General features: G+C 37.1%; 1 protein-coding gene across 7 annotated transcripts in view; it reads left to right on the top strand.

Annotated features, from left to right (window-relative positions):
* The window catches only part of NNT (nicotinamide nucleotide transhydrogenase), a 116,518-nt gene that overhangs the window by 42,758 nt on the left and 51,738 nt on the right, over nt 1-22,022 (top strand). For all 7 annotated transcript variants that reach the window (XM_053591076.1, XM_053591089.1, XM_053591058.1 and 4 more), the window contains 6 exons: nt 14,156-14,289; nt 14,592-14,783; nt 15,545-15,698; nt 18,705-18,866; nt 20,271-20,381; nt 21,202-21,347. In XM_053591076.1, the coding sequence (XP_053447051.1) occupies nt 14,156-14,289; nt 14,592-14,783; nt 15,545-15,698; nt 18,705-18,866; nt 20,271-20,381; nt 21,202-21,347 (899 nt within the window). The remainder of the gene's footprint in view (nt 1-14,155; nt 14,290-14,591; nt 14,784-15,544; nt 15,699-18,704; nt 18,867-20,270; nt 20,382-21,201; nt 21,348-22,022) is intronic.

The raw sequence follows: 22,022 nt of genomic DNA, 5'->3' as shown, positions 1-22,022 counted from the left end.
TTAAGCAGTCCACCTACCGCAGCCTCCCGGAGTGCTAAGATTACAGGTGTGAGCCACAGCGCCTGGCCAGGAGAGAAATTCTTAAGATAATCTTAAAAATTTTTTTATAAACATATTCTTTAATTATAAGTTAAAATTTATTTTTAGATTTCTTTTTAAAATGGAAAATTAGAGATTATTATAATCTGCTAAAATATGCTCTTGACTAATTATATTTAATAAATATTACATGTAGAAATAGCTCAACGCATCCAGTTTGTGAAAACTAACTATTTGCCAACCTGGGTTTTTATCTGGTTCCTTATAAAAACAAATATTTAGAGAAAGGTTTTTCCTCTAGTTTGTGAATACAGCTTACATGTAAAGTACTCTGCTTGACTAAGCTTGGTTGAGAATCTCTTCTTGTGTATGAACACAGCTATCTGTGGCTTCTCTAGTCATATGCAGAGATGGGGGTTGCGTCTGTACTTTGCAATAATGCACCACGGAGCTGGCTAAATCAGAGGTTCATTAGACAATTAGATCAGTGGATCAAATGTTCAGCAATATCTTGCCATAGCCTATCTATTACATGATTAATTATCTCTTATTCTTATGTATACATGTAGGTGGAAAAGCTAAAAGAGCCTTCAGTACGTATCTGTTAGGATTCTTTTGGCTGCCAGAAACAGAAATTCCAACACAATCTGCGCTAAGAAAGGCAATTTCTTGGGTTGTGTTAACAGAACCAAGTCCAGTTATGACTGTGGGCAGGTGGCTCAGGCGAGTCTAGCTGTGCTCCTTGTGTTCTCTCAGCTTTGCCTTCCTCTTTGAGTTGGCTTCATCCTCACTGGTATCTAGGCAACAATATCCAAAGGATGAGACAGGGCAGTTCTGATGTCTCCCTTGTGAAGAGCAAGGATACTTTTTCAGAAGCCCTTAGCAAATTTCCCTCATTTTCATTAGCCTTAATTGGGTTGCCTAGCCCTATCTGAACCAATCCATATAGGCAAGGCAATTTTGAAATATTTCAGCTTACACCTGTCACTCATAAGGTGATGAGGTTCCTTGGATTACCTGAGGCCTGTCAGGCCCGCCTCTGGGGTGGTTTGCTGAGGTCATGACACTTGAAGCTCGTGGATTGGTAGAGAGAAAGGAAATGAGAGTGGGGAAAAAGAAGGCAGTGGATTCTGGGCACATACTAGCAACACTCTGTGCAACATGGTGATGTTGTAATGAAGTTTCTTAATGTGTAAATGTCTTTCTTTACCTGTTCTATTTTATGTTACTATAGATTACCGCATTATGTTAAAAATGATTTCTATCTTCCTAGTACTTGTTGATGAGAAATCTTCTTTGGTTTTTGATGAATATATTCTATTATTTATTTGCTAGTATGGAGTTAAGTATATTATGTTCTTGTGAAAGCAGAAAGTTTTTCTTGAGCCTCTGTATAATTTGATGCCTTACAGGCCAGGAAATTAGGAATTTCCCCATCTGATTACATGCCATTGAATAATTCCAGTAACTAATGCCAAATGCTCCTTGGAATCATTATAAAATTTTGTGGTAAACCTATTTCATCTTGGTGTCTTGTTCTTAATATTTTTAGTGGTTTCTTCTTGATTTCTTTTTTTCTCTTTTTCTTTTTCTTTTTTTTAAACGATGATTAAAGTTGTCTGTGAAGGTTTGATTCTCTTCTCACTGAGATAAAAATCTGAGAATTTATAGATTTCAGATGATCATGGCCTGATTCATTCAGAGAGGTATTATATATAACAAAATTTTCTGGCAAATCATTAGCCTTTAATATTTAGTTTAAGCTAAATTACTCTTTTGGAATTTGGTGTTGTAGGGAGGCCAATGATGTATTCTTTTGCCACACAGCACTACATTGTTAAAGCTATTTTTAAAAATTAGTAATTTTTCTAGCAGATTCTAATTTTAATACTTTTAGAACTGTATCTTAGTATTTGGTTATTAAGAAAATACATGATTATGAATTCAGTAGCACTTAAAAACTTATGTGTATCCAAGCCATCTGTGTATGTTAAGAAACAATGCACACGCATGAGGCATTTAGTCAGTCCACAGTCAATTCTTGGTGCACACAGAGACTCAAAAATCTCTTACACTGATCTATGGCAACCTACTTACCCCAAACAATGGCTAACCAATTGGGAAACTATAATTCAGTTTTGTAGACGAGTACTTTAAATGCTCAGCTCTTTTTGTAATGGATCTGTTTTTTGACTGACCTTTTAATGCAAATTCTTTCAGTTGTGAAATAATAGCCCCTAGAGTTATAAGTAAAGTTTTTCATCCCCATCTAGGCTGCATATGGGAGGCAGTAAATAATTTTGATTTGTGTCAGTGAATGAATGAATATTTCAGTGATGACTGTGCATACTTGACGCCCTACAGTTGTCTTGGCAAAAGTGTGAAAATAATTCCTGCTGGAAGGGAACTGAGTAAGCTTACCAGGGGAACTTAATGTCCATGAAGCAGAAGGGAGGAAGAAATATTTCATAAAGTTGGACATAATGCCATATCTTTCGCCTACAGTTTGTCTTTTGTCAGGAAACTTTGTTTTTTTTTTTTTTTTTTTGAGACAGAGTCTCATTATGTTGCCCTTGGTAGAGTGCTGTGGAGTCACAGCTCACAGCAACCTCAAACTCTGGAGCTCAGATTCTCCTGCTTCAGCTTCCTGAGTAGCTGGGAGTAAGGTGCCTGCCACAATGCCCAGCTAAGGAAATATTTTTAAGATTTTTCTCTCCTTATTAATGTTTTCTGTTAGTGATTTTTTTTAAGGGGATGGTTTTAGGAAATATAACAATAGATAAAAAAATTTACCAACAATAAATTTAATAGGGATGACCATCAAAAGAGAAAAATCCCAGTTGTACCTACACAAAAATGTTCTCTTATCTGAAATTACCTTTCTTGCTTTTTTCTTTATCTTTTCTTTCATTTTTTTTTTTTTTTTGAGACAAAGTGTCACTGTGTGCCCTCCGTAGACATAGGTGCTGTGGTGTCATAGCTCACAGCAACCTCAAACTCTTGGGCTTAAGCGATTCTCTTGTCTCAGCCTCCCAAGTAGCTGGACTACAGGTGCCCTCCACAACGCATGGGTATTTTTTCGTTGTCATTGTTGTTTAGCAGGCCCAGGCCAGGTTCAAACTCGTCAGCCCCGGTGTATGTGGCTGGCACCCTAGCTGCGGAGCTACAGGCGCCGAGCCTTTTGCTTTTTCTGTATGTTTCATTATACCTCATGTTCTCATTTTACGTTTTGTTCTTATATCTAGGACCTTCACCAGACTGTCTCTGGGGTAGACATGGCATCTCTTTATATTTGAAGGATTTGCAGTAAACATTGGATGTATTCATTTTATTCATTTCTATGTTATACATTGTTTTTCTTTTCATCCTTTTTTTTCTTTTTGAGACAGATACATCATTGCACTCAGCTAATTTTTCTTTCTTTTTTTTTTAAATTTTGGGTTAATATGAGGGTACATACAATTAGGTTACATTATGTTCATTTGTACAGTTTTCTATTTTTTGTAGAGGTGGAGTCTTGCTCTTGCTCAGGCTGGCATTGAACTCCTGACCCCAAGCAATCCTCCCACCTCGGCCTCCTATAGTGCTAGGATTATAGGTGTGAGCCACCGTGCCTGTGCTGTACATTGTTTTGTACTATCTTTAATTATGTCTCTGTCTTTAATAGTTTTGGTACACTCTTTGTAAGACTGTCCAACTGCATAGATTAATTTGCTGTGGCAGAGAAGGCAGGTGACTTTGAGTGAAGTCTTTTCAACATGTTAAACAAAGAGGTTAGGCTGATGCTTTTTCTAAGTTATTCTAATTCTCCTTAGTTCTCAAGACCAACTGTTAATTCATGTTCTTGACTCAAAGGAGAAGGTGGTTGTGATTATGCAGGAATACTTACTTTATTTTATTTTTGTTATAAAAATGTTAGGTGGCTTTTATTAGAGATGTAGTAAAGTACAAAGTAGAAAATAAAGATCACTTATGATCCCTCCACTTAATGATAAATACTGTTAATATTTTACATTTCTTTTCAGCCTTTTTTCAGCGTATTTTTATAATGTTGAGATTAAGGTATAGCATCTTTTTTTCTCTACTTAATATTATATCATAAGCTTTTCCCTTTAATATAACATGATGAATCATTAAGAACTCCGTGTAAGTATGTTTTAATGGTTTTGTAGAATTTTCTTATTGGAATGCTATTGTATTTTATTGTTCCTCCAAAGTTGGGCTTTTAGTTTATAGAAAATTTTTGTCAATTAATGCTCTTATAACATTTTGCTGCATAATTCTTGTGTTTGCATTTTTAGTTCCCTAGGATTAGTTAGATTTTAGAAGTAGAATTACTGGATGAATGGATATCATTATTATTTGCCAGGTTATGTATACTTGATAAACTCTGCTTTCTTGCAAGATTATGTAGTTTATATTGTCATCAGTAGATTTTTCAATTCATTGTTTCACTTCAATATTAAGTATTATGATTTTTTGACTCTACTAGTTTAAGAGGCTAAAATGTATCTGACTTTTTGAACCTACATTTCTTTGATTCTTACTGAGGGTGAACCTTTTTTTCAATTTGGTTGTTAATATTTTTTAAAATTGTTTGTATTTGTGGTTAATTTATCTGTTAGATAGAATCTTAGTGTTTTGTTTTTATTAGTTTCTATGAGCTTTTAAGAATTTTTTGAGATTTTAATATATACTTTAAGAATATTTAAATCTATTGATGTTTTCCTTTGTAATTTTTCTCCATTGCTTTAAATTTAGAAAGTACCTTTTTGTCCACAGGCTAAAGAAATACCCAACCAAGGTTTCCTTTTTCTTTCTTTTCCTTCACTTTATATGTTGATTCTTTTCTTTTATAATTAATTTTGATCTACTTAGGGTTTAGTTTAAGAATATTAAATTAGGGTAGATATTTTTACCCAAATACAGTAGAACCTGCATAGTTGACTACTTCCCTACCTTGACCGGCTGTTTACATTGACCTAATTTTCATAGGGTGGACATGTACCACTTGTATATATGAGTACAGTAGGCCTAATTCCTTATGTTGACCACCTCCATTTTTTTTTTTTTGTTGTTGTTGTTGTAGTTGTTGTTTAGCAGGCCCGGGCCAGGCTCGAACCCACCAGCCCTGGTGTATGTGGCTGGCGCCGTAACCACTGAGCTATGGATGCAGAGCCACCACCTCCATATGTGAACCAGTTTGTTACAGTCAACTTATAGAGGTTTTACTGTACATATTTAACTTATCCTCTTATTCTTTTTGTTCTTCCATTTTGTGATGCCACATTTATCATGCATTAAAGTTTGTCATATTAGGCTATCAGGGTAAGACAGTATTTTGAAATTATCTTCTCAGTGTTTCTCTTGACTTATCCTTTTGAGGAGTTAGGCATTTGGAACTTTTATTTATGACCTGCTTCTCTTTTGGCTCTATTTTTTCCCCTTCTGTTTTCAATTTTTATTTGTGCACTTTCCAAAATTTTCAAAAAATTGATCCACATGTGAGTGCTTGAAGGCAGCTGCAGAGTTATGTTCACCATCGTGTTCCCTGTAGGCCTTATTATAATTTTTTAATTTTAAAATTAAAACTTTAGAGAGATAAGGAAGCGCACAGAGGAGAAGATAATTAGTTTTACTACTCCAAATATACCCTGGCTTTGTTAAATGTTATATACTTTAGAATTTACTATGAACTTCTATGATATACTATATTATGTAGTATTTTATGTATGTATGTATGTATAAGTGAGAAACATGTGTCTATATATATTTTAAAAACATACATGCTATTTTGTTATGAGCTCTTTTTTTTTTTATTGTTAAATCATAGCTGTGTACATTAGTGCAATCGCCTGTACCCATTCTAAGATGCACCATGGATGTGGCCCCACCCATTCCCCTCCCTCCACCAAAACCTCCCCCCTCCCTTCCCCTTCCTTGGCCCTTTCCCCATAGTCTTGTGCTATAGTTGGGTTATAGTCTTCATGTGAAAGCTATAATTTAGCTTCATAGTAGGGCTGAGTACATTGGATACTTTTTCTTCCATTCCTGAGATACTTTGCTAAGAAGAGTATGTTCCAGCTCCATCCATGTAAACATGAAAGAGGTAAAGTCTCCATCTTTCTTTAAGGCTGCATACTATTCCATGGTATACATGTACCACAATTTGCTAGTCCATTCGTGGGTCGATGGGCTCTTGGGCTTCTTCCATGACTTAGCAATTATGAATTGGGCTGCAATAAACATTCTGGTACAGATGTCTTTGTTATATTGTGATTTTTGGTCTTCTGGGTATAAACCTAGTAAAGGAATTATAGTATCGAATGGCAGGTCTATATTTAGGTCTCTAAGTATTCTCCAAACATCCTTCCAGAAGGAACATATTAATGTGCATTCCCACCAGCAGTGTAGAAGTGTGCCCTTTCCTCCACATCCACGCCAACATTTCTGGTTTTGGGATTTTGTTATGTGGTCTACTCTTACTGGGATTAGGTGATATCTCAGAGTAGTTTTGATTTGCATTTCTCTGATGATTAAGGATGATGAGCTTTTTTTCATGTGTTTGTAGATTGTGCGTTGGTCTTCTTTAGAGAAGTTTCTCTTCAAGTCCCTTGCCCACCCTGAGATGGGGTCACGTGTTCTTTTCTTGTTAATACGTTTGAGTTCTCTGTGGATTCTTGTTATTAGACCTGTATCGGAGGTATAACCTGCAAATATTTTCTCTCATTCTGAGGGCTATCTGCTTGCTTTACTCACTATGTTCTTGGCTGTGCAGAAGCTTTTTAGTTTGATCAGGTCCCAGTAGTATATTTTTGATACTGCTTCAATTGCCTGGGGAGTCCGCCTCATAAAATATTCACCCAGGCCGATTCCTTCAGGAGTTTTCCCTGCACTTTCTTCAAGTATTTTTATAGTTTCATGTCTTCAGTTTAAATCTTTTATCCAGTGAGAGTCTGTCTTAGTTAATGGTGAAAGGTGTGGGTCCAGTTTCAATCTTCTACAGGTTGCCAGCCAGTTTACGCAGCACCATTTGTTAAATAGGGAATTTTTTCCCCACTGAATGTTTTTAATTGGCTTGTCAAAGATCAAATAATGGTAAGTAGCTGGATCCATCTCTTGGTTTTCTATTCTGTTCCAGACATCTACTTCTCTGCTTTTGTGCCAGTACCATGCTGTTTTGATCACTATGGATTTATAGCATAGTCTCAGGTCTGGTAGCGTGATTCCTCCTGCTTTGTTTTTATTGCTCAGTAATGTTTTGGCTATTTGAGGTTTTTTCTGATTCCATATAAAACAAAGTATTATTTTTTCAAGATCTTTAAAGTATGACAATGGAGCTTTAATAGGAATTGCATTAAAATTATATATTGCTTTGGGCAGTATGGACATTTTAACAATGTTGATTCTTCCCAGCCATGAACATGGTATGTTTTTCCATCTGTTAACATCTTCGGCTATTTCTTTTCTTAGAGTTTCACAGTTGTCTTTATAGAGATCTTTCACATCCTTTGTTAGGTATACTCCCAAATATTTCATCTTCTTTGGCACTACTGTGAAAGGAATAGAGTCCTTGACTGTTTGTTTGGCTTGGTTATTGTTGGTATATATAAAGGCTACAGATTTATGGGTGTTGATTTTGTAGCCTGAGACATTGCTATATTCCTTGATCACTTCTAAAAGTTTTGTAGTAGAATCCCTAGTGTTTTCCAGATATATGATCATATCATCTGTGAAGAGTGAAAGTTTGATCTCCTCTGGACCCTGTGTGGATACCCTTGATCACCTTTTTTTCCCTAATTGCAATGGCTAAAACTTCCATTACAATGTTAAAGAGCAATGGAGACAATGGGCAACCTTGCCTGGTTCCTAATCTAAGTGGAAATGATTTCAATTTAACTCCATTCAATACGATATTGGCTGTGGGTTTGCTGTAGATGGCCTCTATTAGTTTAAGAAATGTCCCTTCTATACCAATTTTCTTTTTTTTATTGTTGGGGATTCATTGAGGGTACAATAAGCCAGGTTACACTGATTGCAACTGTTAGGTAAAGTCCCTCTTGCAATCATGTCTTGCCCCCATAAAGTGTGACACACACCAAGGCCCCACCCCCCTCCCTCCGTCCCTCTTTTATACCAATTTTCTTAAGTGCTGTGATCATGAAGGATGCTGGATATTATCAAAAGCTTTTTCTGCATCCATTGAAAGAATCATATGGTCTTTATTTTTAAGTTTGTTTATGTGTTGAATTAAATTTATAGATTTACGTATATTGAACCAGCCTTGAGACCCTGGGATAAATCCAACTTGGTCATGTGTATAATTTTTTTGATGTGTTGTTGGATTCTGTTTGTTAGGATCTTATTGAGTATTTTAGCATCAATATTCATTAGTGATACTGGTCTATAATTTTCTTTTCTTGTTGGGTCTTTCCCTGGTTTGGGGATCAAGGTGATGTTTGCTTTGTAGAATGTGTTGGGTAATATTCCTTCTTTTTCTGTATTTTGGAAGAGCTTTAGTAGTATAGGTACTAGTTCTTCTTTAAATGTTTGGTAGAATTCTGATGTAAAGCCATCTGGTCCTGGGCTTTTCTTTTTAGGGAGATTTTGTATAGTTGATGCTATTTCAGAACTTGATATAGGCCTGTTCAACATTTCCACTTTGTTCTGGGTAAGTCTTGGTAGGTGGCGTGCTTCCAGGTATTGGTCGATTTCTTTCAGATTTTCATATTTGTGAGAGTAGAGTTTCTTGTAGTATTCGTTAAGGATTTTTTGAATTTCTGAGGGGTCTGTTGTTATTTCATCATTACCATTTCTGATTGATGAAATTAGAGATTTTACTCTTTTTTTCCTCGTTAGGTTGGCCAAAGGTTTATCTATGTTATTGATCTTTTCAAAAAACCAGCTTTTGGATTTATTGATCTGTTGTTTAATTCTTTTGTTTTCAATTTCATTTAATTCTGCTCTGATTTTGGTTATTTCTTTTCTTCTGCTGCGTTTGGGGTTGAAGTGTTCTTCTTTCTCCAGTTGCTTGAGATGTTCCATTAAGTTATTGACTTCCTCGCTTTCCGTTTTCTTGAGGAAGGCTTGCAGTGCTATAAATTTCCCTCTTAGGACTGCCTTTGCAGTATCCCAGAGGTTCTGGTAATTTGTGTCTTGATTGTTGTTTTGTTCCAAAAATATGGTGATTTCCTTCTTAATCTCATCTATAACCCATGTATCCTTCAGCATAAGGTTGTTTAGCTTCCATGTTTTTGTATGGGTATGCAGGTTCCTGTTGTTATTTAGTTCAACTTTTATTCCATGATGGTCTGAGAAGATGCAAGGAATAATTTCTATTTTTTAAAATTTGCTGAGGTTAGATTTGTGGCCTAGGATGTGGTCGATTTTTGAGTATGTTCCGTGGGCTGATGAGAAGAATGTGTATTCAGTTTTTTTGGGATGAAATGTTCTGTAGATGTCTGTTAAGTCCAGATGTTGAATGGTTGAGTTTAAATCTAAAATTTCTTTGCTTAGCTTCTTTTTGGAGGATCTATCCAGCACTGCTAAAGGGGTGTTAAAATCTCCAACTACTATGGAAGTGGAGGAAATTGAGTTGCTCATGTCTGTTAGAGTTTCTCTTATAAATTGAGGTGCGTTGTGGTTGGGTGCATAAATATTAATAATTGAGATCTCATCATATTGAGTATTAACTTTAACAAATATGAAGTGTCCATCCTTATCCTTAATTATTTTGGTTGGTTTAAAGCCTATTGCATCTGCGAACAGGATTGCAATGCCTGCTTTTTTCTGCTTTCCATTTTCCTGGAATATAGATGACCATCCCTTCACCTTGAGTCTATATCTGTCTTTTAATGTAAGATGTGATTCTTGGATGCAGCAGATATCTGGCTTGAGTTTTTGTATCCAGTCCGCCAAACTATGCCTCTTTAGAGGACAATTTAAACCATTCACATTAATTGAGAGTATTGATAAGCCTTTCGAGAGACTGGTGGACATTTGTAATCCTTTTGTGACTGTGGAAGTTGGAATTTGATCAAAAATTTTTTGGGCGGGTTTACTTTTGTGGTGGAGAATTACACTGGTCTTTATGGAGGATAGGTCTAAGAATGTCCTGGAGAGCTGGTTTAGTTATGGCAAATTTCTTGAACATGTGAATGTCGTTGAAGTATTTAATTTCTCCGTCATAAATGAAGCTCAGTTTAGCTGGGTACAGGATCCTGGGTTGAAAGTTATTTTGTTTTAGGAGATTAAAAGTCAATGACCATCCTCTTCTAGCTTGAAAGGTTTCAGCAGAGAGATCTGCAGTTGTTCTGATATTCTTCCCCTTGTTGGTAATGGTTTTCTTTCGTCTGGCAGCTTTCAGAATTTTCTCCTTTATATTAACTTTAGTGAAATTGATTATGATGTGTCTGGGGGATGTCTTATTTGGGTTGAGTCGTGCTGGAGTTCTGAAACTGTTGGAGTTTCAGAGTTCTGAAACTGAATTTCGGAATCTCTTGGCATGTTTGGAAAGTTCTCCGTCATTATGAGCTCTTTTTCTAAAAATAATTTCATGCCTTTAAATATTTCTCTATGACTTAAGTAACATTTTTAACTTAACTGTTACCGTGATACCTTCCAGTGTGTGCACTAAATAAATTACTCTATGTGAAAAAAAATGCTATTGTTTTAAAAGTGGTTGAATTTCAAAGCGATAATATGGACAGAAAACCCAAGTTATCTTTGCTAAGATGTGAAAATATGCCTGTGTTTTTTAAAGTTGTGTCATCCACTGCACAATTGTTCTGTGAAGGTTGAATGAGTAAAATCAGAGGAGACCAATAGATCATATGTTACAGGCTTTCTATAGAGTGTCAATGGTTTGGGGCACTTGATGTCTTGTAGAGTGGCAGCACACAGTTTAGGCACTGATCCCTTAGCTGTAGATATCTCAGAAGAAAGAAGGAATCAAGAATTTCTAAGGTAGGAGAATTTAGCTAGAGGCCAAATCAAATTTGTAAGATCGTTGGCCACAAAGATGGCGCCAGAAGTCAAAAAGGGTGGATCTGGATCCAAAAGGGTCATTTAAGGCTTATATTTCAGTCTAAGAGCGGAGTGTATGAATGAGATGGGAGGACAGCAGTGAAGCTCATGAGGCTGGTTAATAGAGCAGAGGTTCTGGGACAGTGAGTGGTGGTGGTGATGCTGGTAACATCCACAAAGTGCAGCTTAGCAGTGCAGGTTTTTGACTGTGAGGATCCAGCCATATGGTCTATAGCACTAAATCACTGGGGGGCTGAGCAGCATGACCTTTATTTTGGGAAGAGTCCTCTGATGTACGGGGTTTGCTTCCTCAGATTCTCATGATTCAGTGGAGTTTAGTTAAGTATTCAAGGTGCCTTTGTTAGACTACAGAGGGAAGGGTGGATGAAAGGAATACTTCAGAGAATTCTGAGGAGTGGTGAAACTACCAGGAGTGTGTGTTGTCTTTGGAGGAAGAGGTCTCTTGATTCCTGCTCTTTTGGGGAGACTCACGAGAAAGAACCAGAGATCATGTAAGCACATGGCAGTGAGGCCAGTGTGGCTGGGGTAGTAACAGGGCAGTAATGAGGGGGCATGTTGGAGGGAGCGCTTCCAGGGACGAGGGCCTGGGCTTTATTTTGGAAGTATAAAGGTAGAGGCAAAAAAGAGGAGGTGCTATATAAATACTCTGCTTGGATCATTACAACTTTTTCCCCCACATGTGCTATAAATGAATGTTATTTTTCTTTTTTGAATCGTATGTATTTCAGTCAAGTAGATTAAAAATGTACCAATATAATGCACATTTATTTCTAATCAATTTCCATTTATAAAATTGGCAGCATTTTAACTAAAATTCTGTAAACAGAATGGAAAACTTTCAAAAGAATATGTAAAAATAAGATATTAATGCTCGGCTTTCATACTGCTCATCTCACAAGTTTATTTCCTTTTTCTTTTTTCATTTTTTAAAGTAAGCTTGTTTTTATTTGCAGATTACATGATACAAATTAAATGAAGAAATTATTAAAGAATCAATTCCATTAAATAAATGTATTGGAACTAATAAATAACTTAGCAAGGTTGTAGGACATAAAATTGATTATTTCCTTTTTCTTTTGATTTAGGTACTTGGATTGTTTTGTGAAATGTGAACATAATAATATACTGACAGCTTGATCCCCTGTTAAACATACTTACAGATATATGTTAGCTTGAAAAATCATTTAGTGGACTTTTTAAAAACACATTATAAATTTAAAATATGAAGTATCACGTGAGGAGAATGGGCACCGGGAGAATGGGGACCGTTTTTGTTTATCTACTGCTGTATTTCCAGCATTGGGTACAGATAGGGTTTAACTCCCACAGGCACAAAATAAATAGTTGTTGGGTGGAAACAAAGGCGTATGAGGGACTCCTCAACCTCTGAGTGTGGTGGTATCCCACTATTTGATTTCTTGGCACTTACCTTTCTCGTCTCAAAGTTATCCTGTGTTAGATTAAGGAAGGTTCTTACAATGTGTTGGAAAATCTGGTGACGTTCGTTAAGATGATTGTAAATATTCTATTTTGTAATTCATAATTTGATATTGAATACACTTTCAACATTTGTGAACTTAATGAATTGTACAATTTAGGTACACATGGTTTCCATAATGGCTTATTATTATAGACTTTTGAAAAAACAAGCAAACTGTTTATCCCTTTATAGATGGTACTGGGTATAGAGCAGCTGGGGAGAGCAGCACTGAGACTCATGCTAAGCAGGTGGCGGGGTTGGCTCCCTGGCCACTTAGCTCCCTCCCTTACACTGGCTTTGTAGCTCATGCTCATCATTTTTCTCTTTTTAAATTTTTTCTTTTCTGTTTTCTTTTTTCTTTCCTTCTTTTTTCTTTTCCTTCTTCCTTCCTTCCTTCCTTCTCCTTCCTATCTTCCTTTTTTCCTTTCTTCTTTTCCTCCTTTCCTTCCTTCCCTTCCTTCCTTCCTTCCCTTCCTTCCTTTCCTTCCTTTCTTTCATTTCCTTCCCTTCTCTTCCTTCCCTTCCTTCCCTTAATCCCCTTCCTTCCCTTCCTTCCTTTTATTTTAGATACGGGTTCTAACTCTATTGCCCAAGCTAGAGTGCAGTGGCATGATCATAGTTCACTTTTCAAACTCCTGGCCTGCTGTAGTCCTTCTCTCTCAGCCTCCTAAAGTGCTATTATTACAGGCATAACCCACTGTGCCTGGTCTCCATATTTCTTTCATAGGAGAAATCTCACTAGTCTCACCTGCATTGTGATATTTAGCCCTCACCTGGAAAAGAGTTAAAATTTCAGATGTTATCTTTCATATTTACCCGCATGGAGCTGGAACATATTCTTCTTTGAACGGTGCCTGTGGCTCAGTGAGTGGGGCGCCGGCCCCATATGCCGAGGGTGGCGGGTTCAAACCCAGCCCCGGCCAAACTGCAACAGAAAAATAGCCGGGCGTTGTGGCAGGCGCCTGTAGTCCCAGCTGCTTGGGAGGCTGAGGCAGGAGAATCGCGTAAGCCCAAGAGTTGGAGGTTGCTGTGAGCTGTGTGACGCCACGGCACTCTACTGAGGGCAGTGCAGTGAGACTCTGTCTCTACAAAAAAAAAAAAAAAAAAAAAAGAAAAGTATCTCAAGAATGGAAAAAAATGTATCCAGTGTACTCAGTACTACTACAAAATCAATGTATAATCACCTACACATTCATATGAATGGTAAAACGTAACTATAGTCCAGAAAGTAGAAGGGAAGAGGAGAGAGAGAGAGGGGAGGGGGAAGGTGGGAGGAGGGAGGGAATTTGGGGGGACCTCACCTAATGTGTATGATGCAATGGTACATTTCAAGACTATTAAGAAAAAAGAGTATAATTGTGATGGATGTGTTAATCAGTTCAATGTAAGCATTTCACACTGCATATTTAATCAGTACCCCATAAATGCATTAATGTACAGTTATGATTTAATAAAAACAAAAGAAATAGGGAAAAACCCCCAAAATTTCAGATGTTAAATTCCTGAATGCCTAGAGATGACTGTAATAATTAGGAGAATATAAGTGTTTAGAAAATTATAATTTATATTATTTTCTTTGATTTTTATTAGGTAAAAAAGCTCCGGTTTTATTTACTAAAGACATGATTGAGTCAATGAAGGAAGGTTCAGTTGTTGTGGATTTAGCTGCTGAAGCTGGGGGAAACTTTGAAACCACTAAGCCAGGAGAACTTTATATTCATAAGGTATAAAAATACCATTTTCTGCCTGTGAATCAATTCTCTTGTCATTACTGATTTATAAGGGGGTGTTTATTCCCTTAAATATTTGGAAAAATTGAAGCCTGATTGTTTTCTTTTTTTTTTTTTTAGTTAAACATAGGCCCATTTAAATCTACTTTTGAAATAGGTCTGTTTGTGAGTATGTGTATATACTTATAAAGATAAGATAATTTCAAAATTTCACATTGACTATGAATGTGAAACGCACTAGAAGGAACGTGAGCTTATGGCAGTAGACCATTTTGACTATAATTTTGTTCATTTAGGGAATTACTCATGTGGGCTACACAGACCTTCCCAGCCGAATGGCCACTCAGGCCAGCACCCTGTATTCCAACAACATTACCAAACTTCTGAAAGCCATCAGCCCAGACAAAGATAATTTTTATTTTGAAGTGAAAGATGACTTTGACTTTGGAACAATGGGTCATGTCATTAGAGGAACTGTAGTCATGAAGGTAAGTAAGGAAATCTGTTCTTTCCTGTTTTTAATATAAATTTGTTTTAGGATTTCTGTTTATGGAAGAATGCTATTTTGGAATTGAGATATATTTTGATAAAGTATAGATGTGCTAGATTTATGCTAATAAAATTGTTTAAGATGCAGAATGACTCACTGAAAATGTACTTGCTTTTGAGAAAACAAACAAGCAGAAATCAAATAAAGTAAAAAATTAAACATTCTCCCTTCCTATCTGCTTTTCAGGGTTTGATTTGCATTTTTGCATTCTACACATATAAATTATGTATCTATGTATGTGTAACACAAGCATATTTATATAAAATGTTGCAAATTATATGAATTTATTTATATAAAATTATATTTAATAGAACAGTTTTTTTTTTTTTAAACAGTTAGCTATCTTCTATTAAGTGGTTTTAAAATTCTGGATTGATTTTTAGAAAATGCTGTTTTCTGGCTGGGCATGGTGGCTTTTGCCTGTAATCCTAGCTCTCTGGAAGGCCAAGGCAGGTGGATTGCTTGAGCTCAGGAGTTCGAGACCAGCCTGAGCAACAGCGAGACCCCATCTTTACTAAAAATAGAAAAATAAGCTGCGTGTTGTGGCAGGCGCCTGTAAGTTCCAGCTACTCAGGAGGCTGAGGCAAGAAGATTGAGTCCAAGAGTTTGAGGTTGCTTTGATCTATAATGTCACAGCATTCTACTCAGGGCAAGAATGAGACTCTGTCTCAAAAAATGCTATTTTCTAATTTCTGTTAGGATGGCGAAGTGATTTTCCCAGCTCCCACACCAAAAAATATTCCTCAAGGTGCCCCAGTAAAACAGAAAACAGTGGCTGAGCTGGAAGCTGAAAAAGCAGCTACCGTTACCCCCTTCAGGAAGACAATGACAACGGCTTCGGCGTATACAGCAGGTGAAGATCCCATTGGTCACAGTTTAAATTGTTTGAATTTTGTCAGTAATATGTTAATTGTCAAGATTAGTGTGTGCAATCCTGTGGTACTTCGGATTCCATTGGTAAAGGGTCCTGAGAGACCTGATTTTTCACCAACATATTTTTTGACCCACCTCTGTGGTGGTGGAGACTGCATTGATCAACTCAAAAGATACAGACCCTGTGCTCACTACTAGAATGAAGGCATGTGTAATAATATGCAGGCCATTAACTTTTCCTTTTATAGAAAACATTTTAAATATAGTCACTATTTTTATTTATATCAAATATATGGTATATGTCAGATTGTGCTGGTATTAAGTGAAAATACAGTTTTTTTTTTGATGCATAAAACTTCAGTTGTGATTATCTGCCTACTTGAGGAAGACTGGGAAACCAAATATTTGTTTTGAAGAGTAAATGCTATGGTACAAGTTATAGTACTTGAATAGTTGACATTCCAAGTTACTCAGCTAGTAAATTCAATTTTTAAATTTTGATATTTCTTTACAATTAAACAACTCTCTGTTTAATTTATCTGTATGACAACACTAAATAATTATAGTAAAATGATCATTCTGGCTATATATTGTTAGAAGATGAAATATGGATACTTGATTTTTAAATTGGTTTCTCTCTCACAGAATGAATTAAAAGTGTTTAGATATTCTTAGAGCCAAAAGGAAAGCAAACCAAAAACAAGCTATAAAGAATTAAGGACCAGAACCAGGCACATAGAATTCTTGTAGCCTCAGCATTCTCCAAATTCCCATGTGAGTCCAGATGTTTTAAAGCTAAACATGTAACTCTCCTTGAATAAAGAACAAGTCTCAGCAAAATGACCAAAAAAAGCTAGTTATGAGTAGATGGACAGTGTCCCTACTTGCACTCATTTATTTAAAAAAAGAGAAACTAGATTATTGTATAGGGCGTCCCAAAGGTTTCCATAAATAGGAAAAATTAATAAACCCATAATATATTTCATATTTTTAATGTTTTTATATTCTTATGTAAATATAAGAGAAATATTTTGTAAAATTTTGTAATGAATATTTGTAAATAAAGGTACATTTAGCTGTAATTTCCCATTTTCCCTATGTCTATATGTATGATGACTATTAGGATACCCTCTATTACACCTGCAGCTTAACGTGAGTAGGCTCTAATTTCTCTTAGAGATTCATAAGAACATATAGCAAGACATATACAATTTAAATTTAAATTGCACACGAACTTTATAGACACTCCATATAATGATTTGTTTTCTAGGCTTCTCTTATATTTGTTGAGTCCAAGGATATTGTTTTTTTTTATTAGATATGACAATGGCATAGTCCAATGAATGGTTTTATATTTCCCTTTACCTTGAACTTTCTTTTATATTAAGAAAAGTATTTTTCCTCTATATGTATAAGGAATCCATCTGAATAGCATCCTTCACTTCATGTTTCTCTTCCTCTGTTACACTGATTATAGAAATAGACATTATTAAATATAAAAAGACATTAATTTATTAAATAGTTGATAAGAACACCTTCAGAGGTGTGATATGATTCCTACCCTAGATGCCCAACACCAAGCACTGTGGATTATGATAATTTAGTGTTTCTTTGCTGACATGGCCATACTAACACTAGCATTTAGCAAGCAGTCCAGAATTTAGCACAACATGGACTGTTTGCTAAATGCAGCAGTAACTTAGTGAGGTGAGTTATTATTATCTTCTTCCAGTAACTTAGTGAGGTGAGTTATTATTATCTTCTTTCCAGATGAAGACAGAGAAGGTTAATAATTTTACGGATGAGGAGATTGAAACAGAGAGGTTAAGTAATGTCCCTGATATCACATAGCTAGTGAGCAGCAGCAGAACCAGGATTTGAACCAGGCAGTCTGACCTAAGAAAATATATTCTTAATCACCACCTTATACAGCTTCTGTAATTTTTAATTGGAAGGCAAAACAATAGTTTTTTTAACTCTCTCTCCAGATGGTTAATGGGCTGTGCATGGGAACTTTGGAAATGATGAATGTGGGTAGGAAAATATAAATTAAAAGTACAGTCTTATTGAATGATTTTAAGTAAAATTAATGTCAATTTCTAGATATGCCAGGTGTGCCATAGTTCATAGTAAGGACAAAAGGTACCTTCCCAAGGAACGTTAACTTCCAGCTCCCTGGTCACCCACTGTCATTCTGCTTTTACTGGCCACTAGGTAACCCTCTCTTCTGTTGCAGAATAGCCATCCACATGTTTGCCATTAAGGAAGGCAGTAATTAAAGATGTATGTTCAGAGCTGGCTGTTTGTATTTTGCACATTCTTAATTTAATTTGTATTTTCTTTCCCTTTTCTTTGTACAATCCTGTTTGCTGACTTGGTGTTGAGGGGGGAGCCTACTGCGCTAGCCAGCAGTCCAGTCCAATTGCAAAACTGTGTCCTGGGTGGGTGGAAGCCATATGTTTTGGGGAGGTGCTGGAGTGAATGAAATTCTTCCTACTCTTTTAAAACTTCTCTTCCTCAGCCAAATTCGAGAGTGACAGAAAATTGGCCTCATAAAAGTCCTGTCTCATAAAGGTTGTGTCCTGCCCAGGCTGAAAGTGCTTTGCTTGGTCCTCTATTCCAGGCCTATAATTCTGGAATAAAACTCTGTGTAAACACATGTGGCATTGTCAATGAAAGTTACAGCAGGCAAGACGAAAAGCTACACAGGAAAATGTACAAATTGTTACTAAGGTGACCCATAAATACTATTACTAAATCATTACAATTTATTTGGGAGTGATCAGAAAGTTGGGTTCTGTCCACCGTGTGCCCCCTGTCTTCCTCCCCGCCACTTGCCAGCCACCGTATGTCTAAAACGGACAAGGGGGTGGCATTGAAAAGCACTGACTATTCCACAGATTTGTTTGTATGTGAATGTGCGTGTCCTTTTGATCTTACTGAGATAACTAGACACCAGCTTATGCTCTTTGCTCTCTTTCTGTAGGTCTCACGGGGATGCTGGGTTTGGGCATGGTGGCCCCCAATCTAGCCTTTTCTCAGATGGTGACTACTTTTGGCTTGGCTGGCATTGTGGGTTACCACACTGTCTGGGGCGTGACTCCTGCCCTCCACTCACCACTGATGTCTGTGACTAACGCAATCTCAGGTTTGTTCCTCCCTTGTTCGTCCTCATCTCAGGTTTTCATAGGTTTATTCAGCTTTATGGATGCTGGCCGTGAAGTTACAAAGTTTGTGTTTTCAAGTTATTTCTCTTGGTATCTGGGGCGGTTGTTGTAGTGACTCAGGGGGCTTCCAGAGGAGTGAGACATGGGGCTGTCATAGAGGAGGAGTGTCAGTCCTTTTGGCTACCTTGTGTCAAGCAGTGTAGAGCCACTATTTCCTTCAAGTACAATTTCCTTTAAGGAAAGGATTCTACTGATAAAATGTGAAAACCAGTGTTTCACAGAATCATAGCTGTACCATCCTTTAGGGGCTTTTCTTAGTTTTGACTCCACATTCAGTCTAATAAGGTGACAATAAGCCCCACGTGGCATCAGGTTTACTGTGAAGCTTACAGGACAGGAGGCGCAGCTTGCCCGCCAGTGGGGCAGCATCAGGCATTTCTCTTTGGTGCGAGTCTTCTCAGCTGTGCATGCAGCAGTCACACAGAGGCCCAGGAGCTCTTCTCTTTGGGGCCCTGTGATGGTTCAGATATGAGGGAAGGAGTCCTACATTGCTTAGGCGTGGGAGTTGCCCTGGCCAGGAAGCCTCAGAACCTGTAGTTGTCTCTTACAACATTGCCATGGGCAGAGCTTGCAGGGTCTCTGCAGGGAACGTGTCCAGCTCCAAGAGGTTCTATAGTCAGGAAAGCCCAAGCTTGGCATCCCATCAGGCATTTATAGTTCATGAATAGTTCTTACAGTTTAGATGCAAGTTATCCAGCAAGGGTCACTTTTTACCATAGCAGTGTTTTCTACAACATTGTTGATTTATATCTATTGGTGGAACACAGCTCGAAAGTAAGAAGGTTAAATTCTTAAGCAGGGCTTGGTGCCTGGAGCTCAGTGGCGAGGGCACCAGCCACATACACCGGAGCTGGCGGGTTTGAATCCAGCCCAGGCCTGCCAAACAACAACAACTACAACCGAAAAATAGCTGGGCGTTGTAGTGGGTGCCTGTAGTCCCAGCTACTTGGGAGGCTGAGGCAAGAGAATCTCTTAAGCCCAAGACTTTGAGGTTGCTGTGTGCTGTGATGCCACGGTACTCTACTGAGAGCGACATAGTGAGACTCTGTCTCAACAAAAAACAAACAAAAATTCTTAAGCGGAAGGAGAAAAGGTTTTGTTAACCCTTTGCCCACAGTAGTACTTCAAGTGAGAATGATGGGAATTTGAGACAGTCTTCGTCAGGAAAATTGTGTGTATCATTTTAATGAAAGTGCAAGAAAGCTGCCTCACTTTTTACTGAGAACTTTTCTCTGTACGCATCTATGTATGTGAGGTCCTTCTGCTAGGACACTTGATTTGGCATGTCACTGTAATTATTCCCCGCGTTGATGCTTTCTTTCCAGGGTTGACTGCGGTTGGTGGGTTGGCGCTGATGGGCGGACACTTGTATCCTTCCTCCACCCCTCAGGGCCTTGCTGCCCTTGCTGCTTTCATATCCTCAGTCAACATTGCAGGTAGGATGATGGGGAGAGGGCCCAGAGTGCTATTTTTAATGGAGACTTAAGCAAATATAAATCAGCCTAAAATAGACATTCTGATTTCAAGAACCTAAGTGGGACTTTAAAAAAATGTTTCACTCAGACCATACATGCTCTTTGTGAAGGAAAATGAGTCATTTGCCCATCTGTAATTTTTATTGATAAAAGAACAATCCCCTTCGCCCTAAAACAAGATGATGTCTTACTGTAAGTTACCTAGAAAGTTTTTGAATGCATAGTTTCAAATTAAGTTGACTTAGAGGTAGCACCATAACGTCAATGAATGAGTCTAATTTTAGATAAAATTTTAATCTTTTGCCTTATCCCAGCCAGTGTTTGTTCATAAAAATGGGAAGCCTAGCACATCATTCCTGTATGAGACTCATTTGATGCTATTTTATAACTAAAAATTGTTTAATGTGTCCGAGAGACCTGGTGTCTATTTTTTTCTTTTATCATTTATCCCTGGGTTTAACAAATACAATCACCTATTAGAAAAAAAAAAAAGAGCCCTTTGGTCTTTTGCATTCCGAAGCTTTTTGAATGGCTATTTGCTTTTAGTCCTGCTGAAATAGTTGGTTTTGCATTCTGATAGCAAGTTTTCTTCCTGAATATATTTAGTGTTTTATTTTCCACTCCAGCAGAGTTGGTTTGAATAACGGAATGACTTTAAATTTTGAGGTTCTAAAATGCTGCTTAAAATTATATTTATCCCTAAAAATTGTAGCACTTTGAAAAATCACATGGCTCAGTGAAATACCTCTTTATGTTTTTTTATTCCCTTTGCTTTGGTAAGGTGGCTTTCTGGTGACTCAGAGAATGCTGGACATGTTCAAGCGTCCCACCGATCCCCCAGAATACAACTACCTGTATCTGCTCCCTGCCGGCACCTTTGTCGGTGGATATTTAGCTGCCCTCTACAGTGGTTATAACATCGAACAAGTAAGAGGTTCTTTTGAATGTGTTTATTTTTATTGTGGTATTTTCTTCCTTACTAGATTTAACATTATTGGTTAATAATGTTACCAAATGTATGTTACCAAAATTCAAATGAATGTTACCAAATGAATATTAACCAAAATTCAATCTGTGAAGCAATACAACTTTTTATTAGGCAAATATAGTAACCCTGGAAACACTTGCTTGTACAAAGCATTCCTGTCTTCCCAGGATTAGGACCCTGGATTCTAGAGACAGTTGCCTGCTGAGTTTAACACATTAACTGACACCCTAGAAAAAATTTTTTTCCCCCTTGGGGCCATGGTGTTTTATTAGGTCGATAGGTCAGGAGACATGTGAGTTAGATATGTTTCACAGGGCCCTGGGCTCAAAACTAGTGTAAGTTAAATACAACTCAGGTGGCAGTTAATGTGTTAAACATGGGTTGACCTGTTCATTTCTAAGTTTTTCCACATGTAAAAAGCATTGAGAAAGTTATTAGTATTTTCTTAATGTACCTGGCTGGATTGTAAAGATACAATGAAACGGTATCAATCAATAAAACGTTTGAACAATTTTCATTATCAAGTACTGTTACATCTTTTCCCACTTCTTTTACAAGTTCAGCGTATTATCTTTTGTTATCAAGAGATGTTATGCCACTTCATCCAGATAGTT

Source organism: Nycticebus coucang, chromosome 1 (assembly GCF_027406575.1).
Source record: "Nycticebus coucang isolate mNycCou1 chromosome 1, mNycCou1.pri, whole genome shotgun sequence".
NCBI classification, from domain to species: domain Eukaryota; kingdom Metazoa; phylum Chordata; class Mammalia; order Primates; family Lorisidae; genus Nycticebus; species Nycticebus coucang.
The sequence above is the reverse complement of the archived record's forward strand: the minus strand, read 5'-3'. Positions and strand labels throughout refer to the sequence as shown.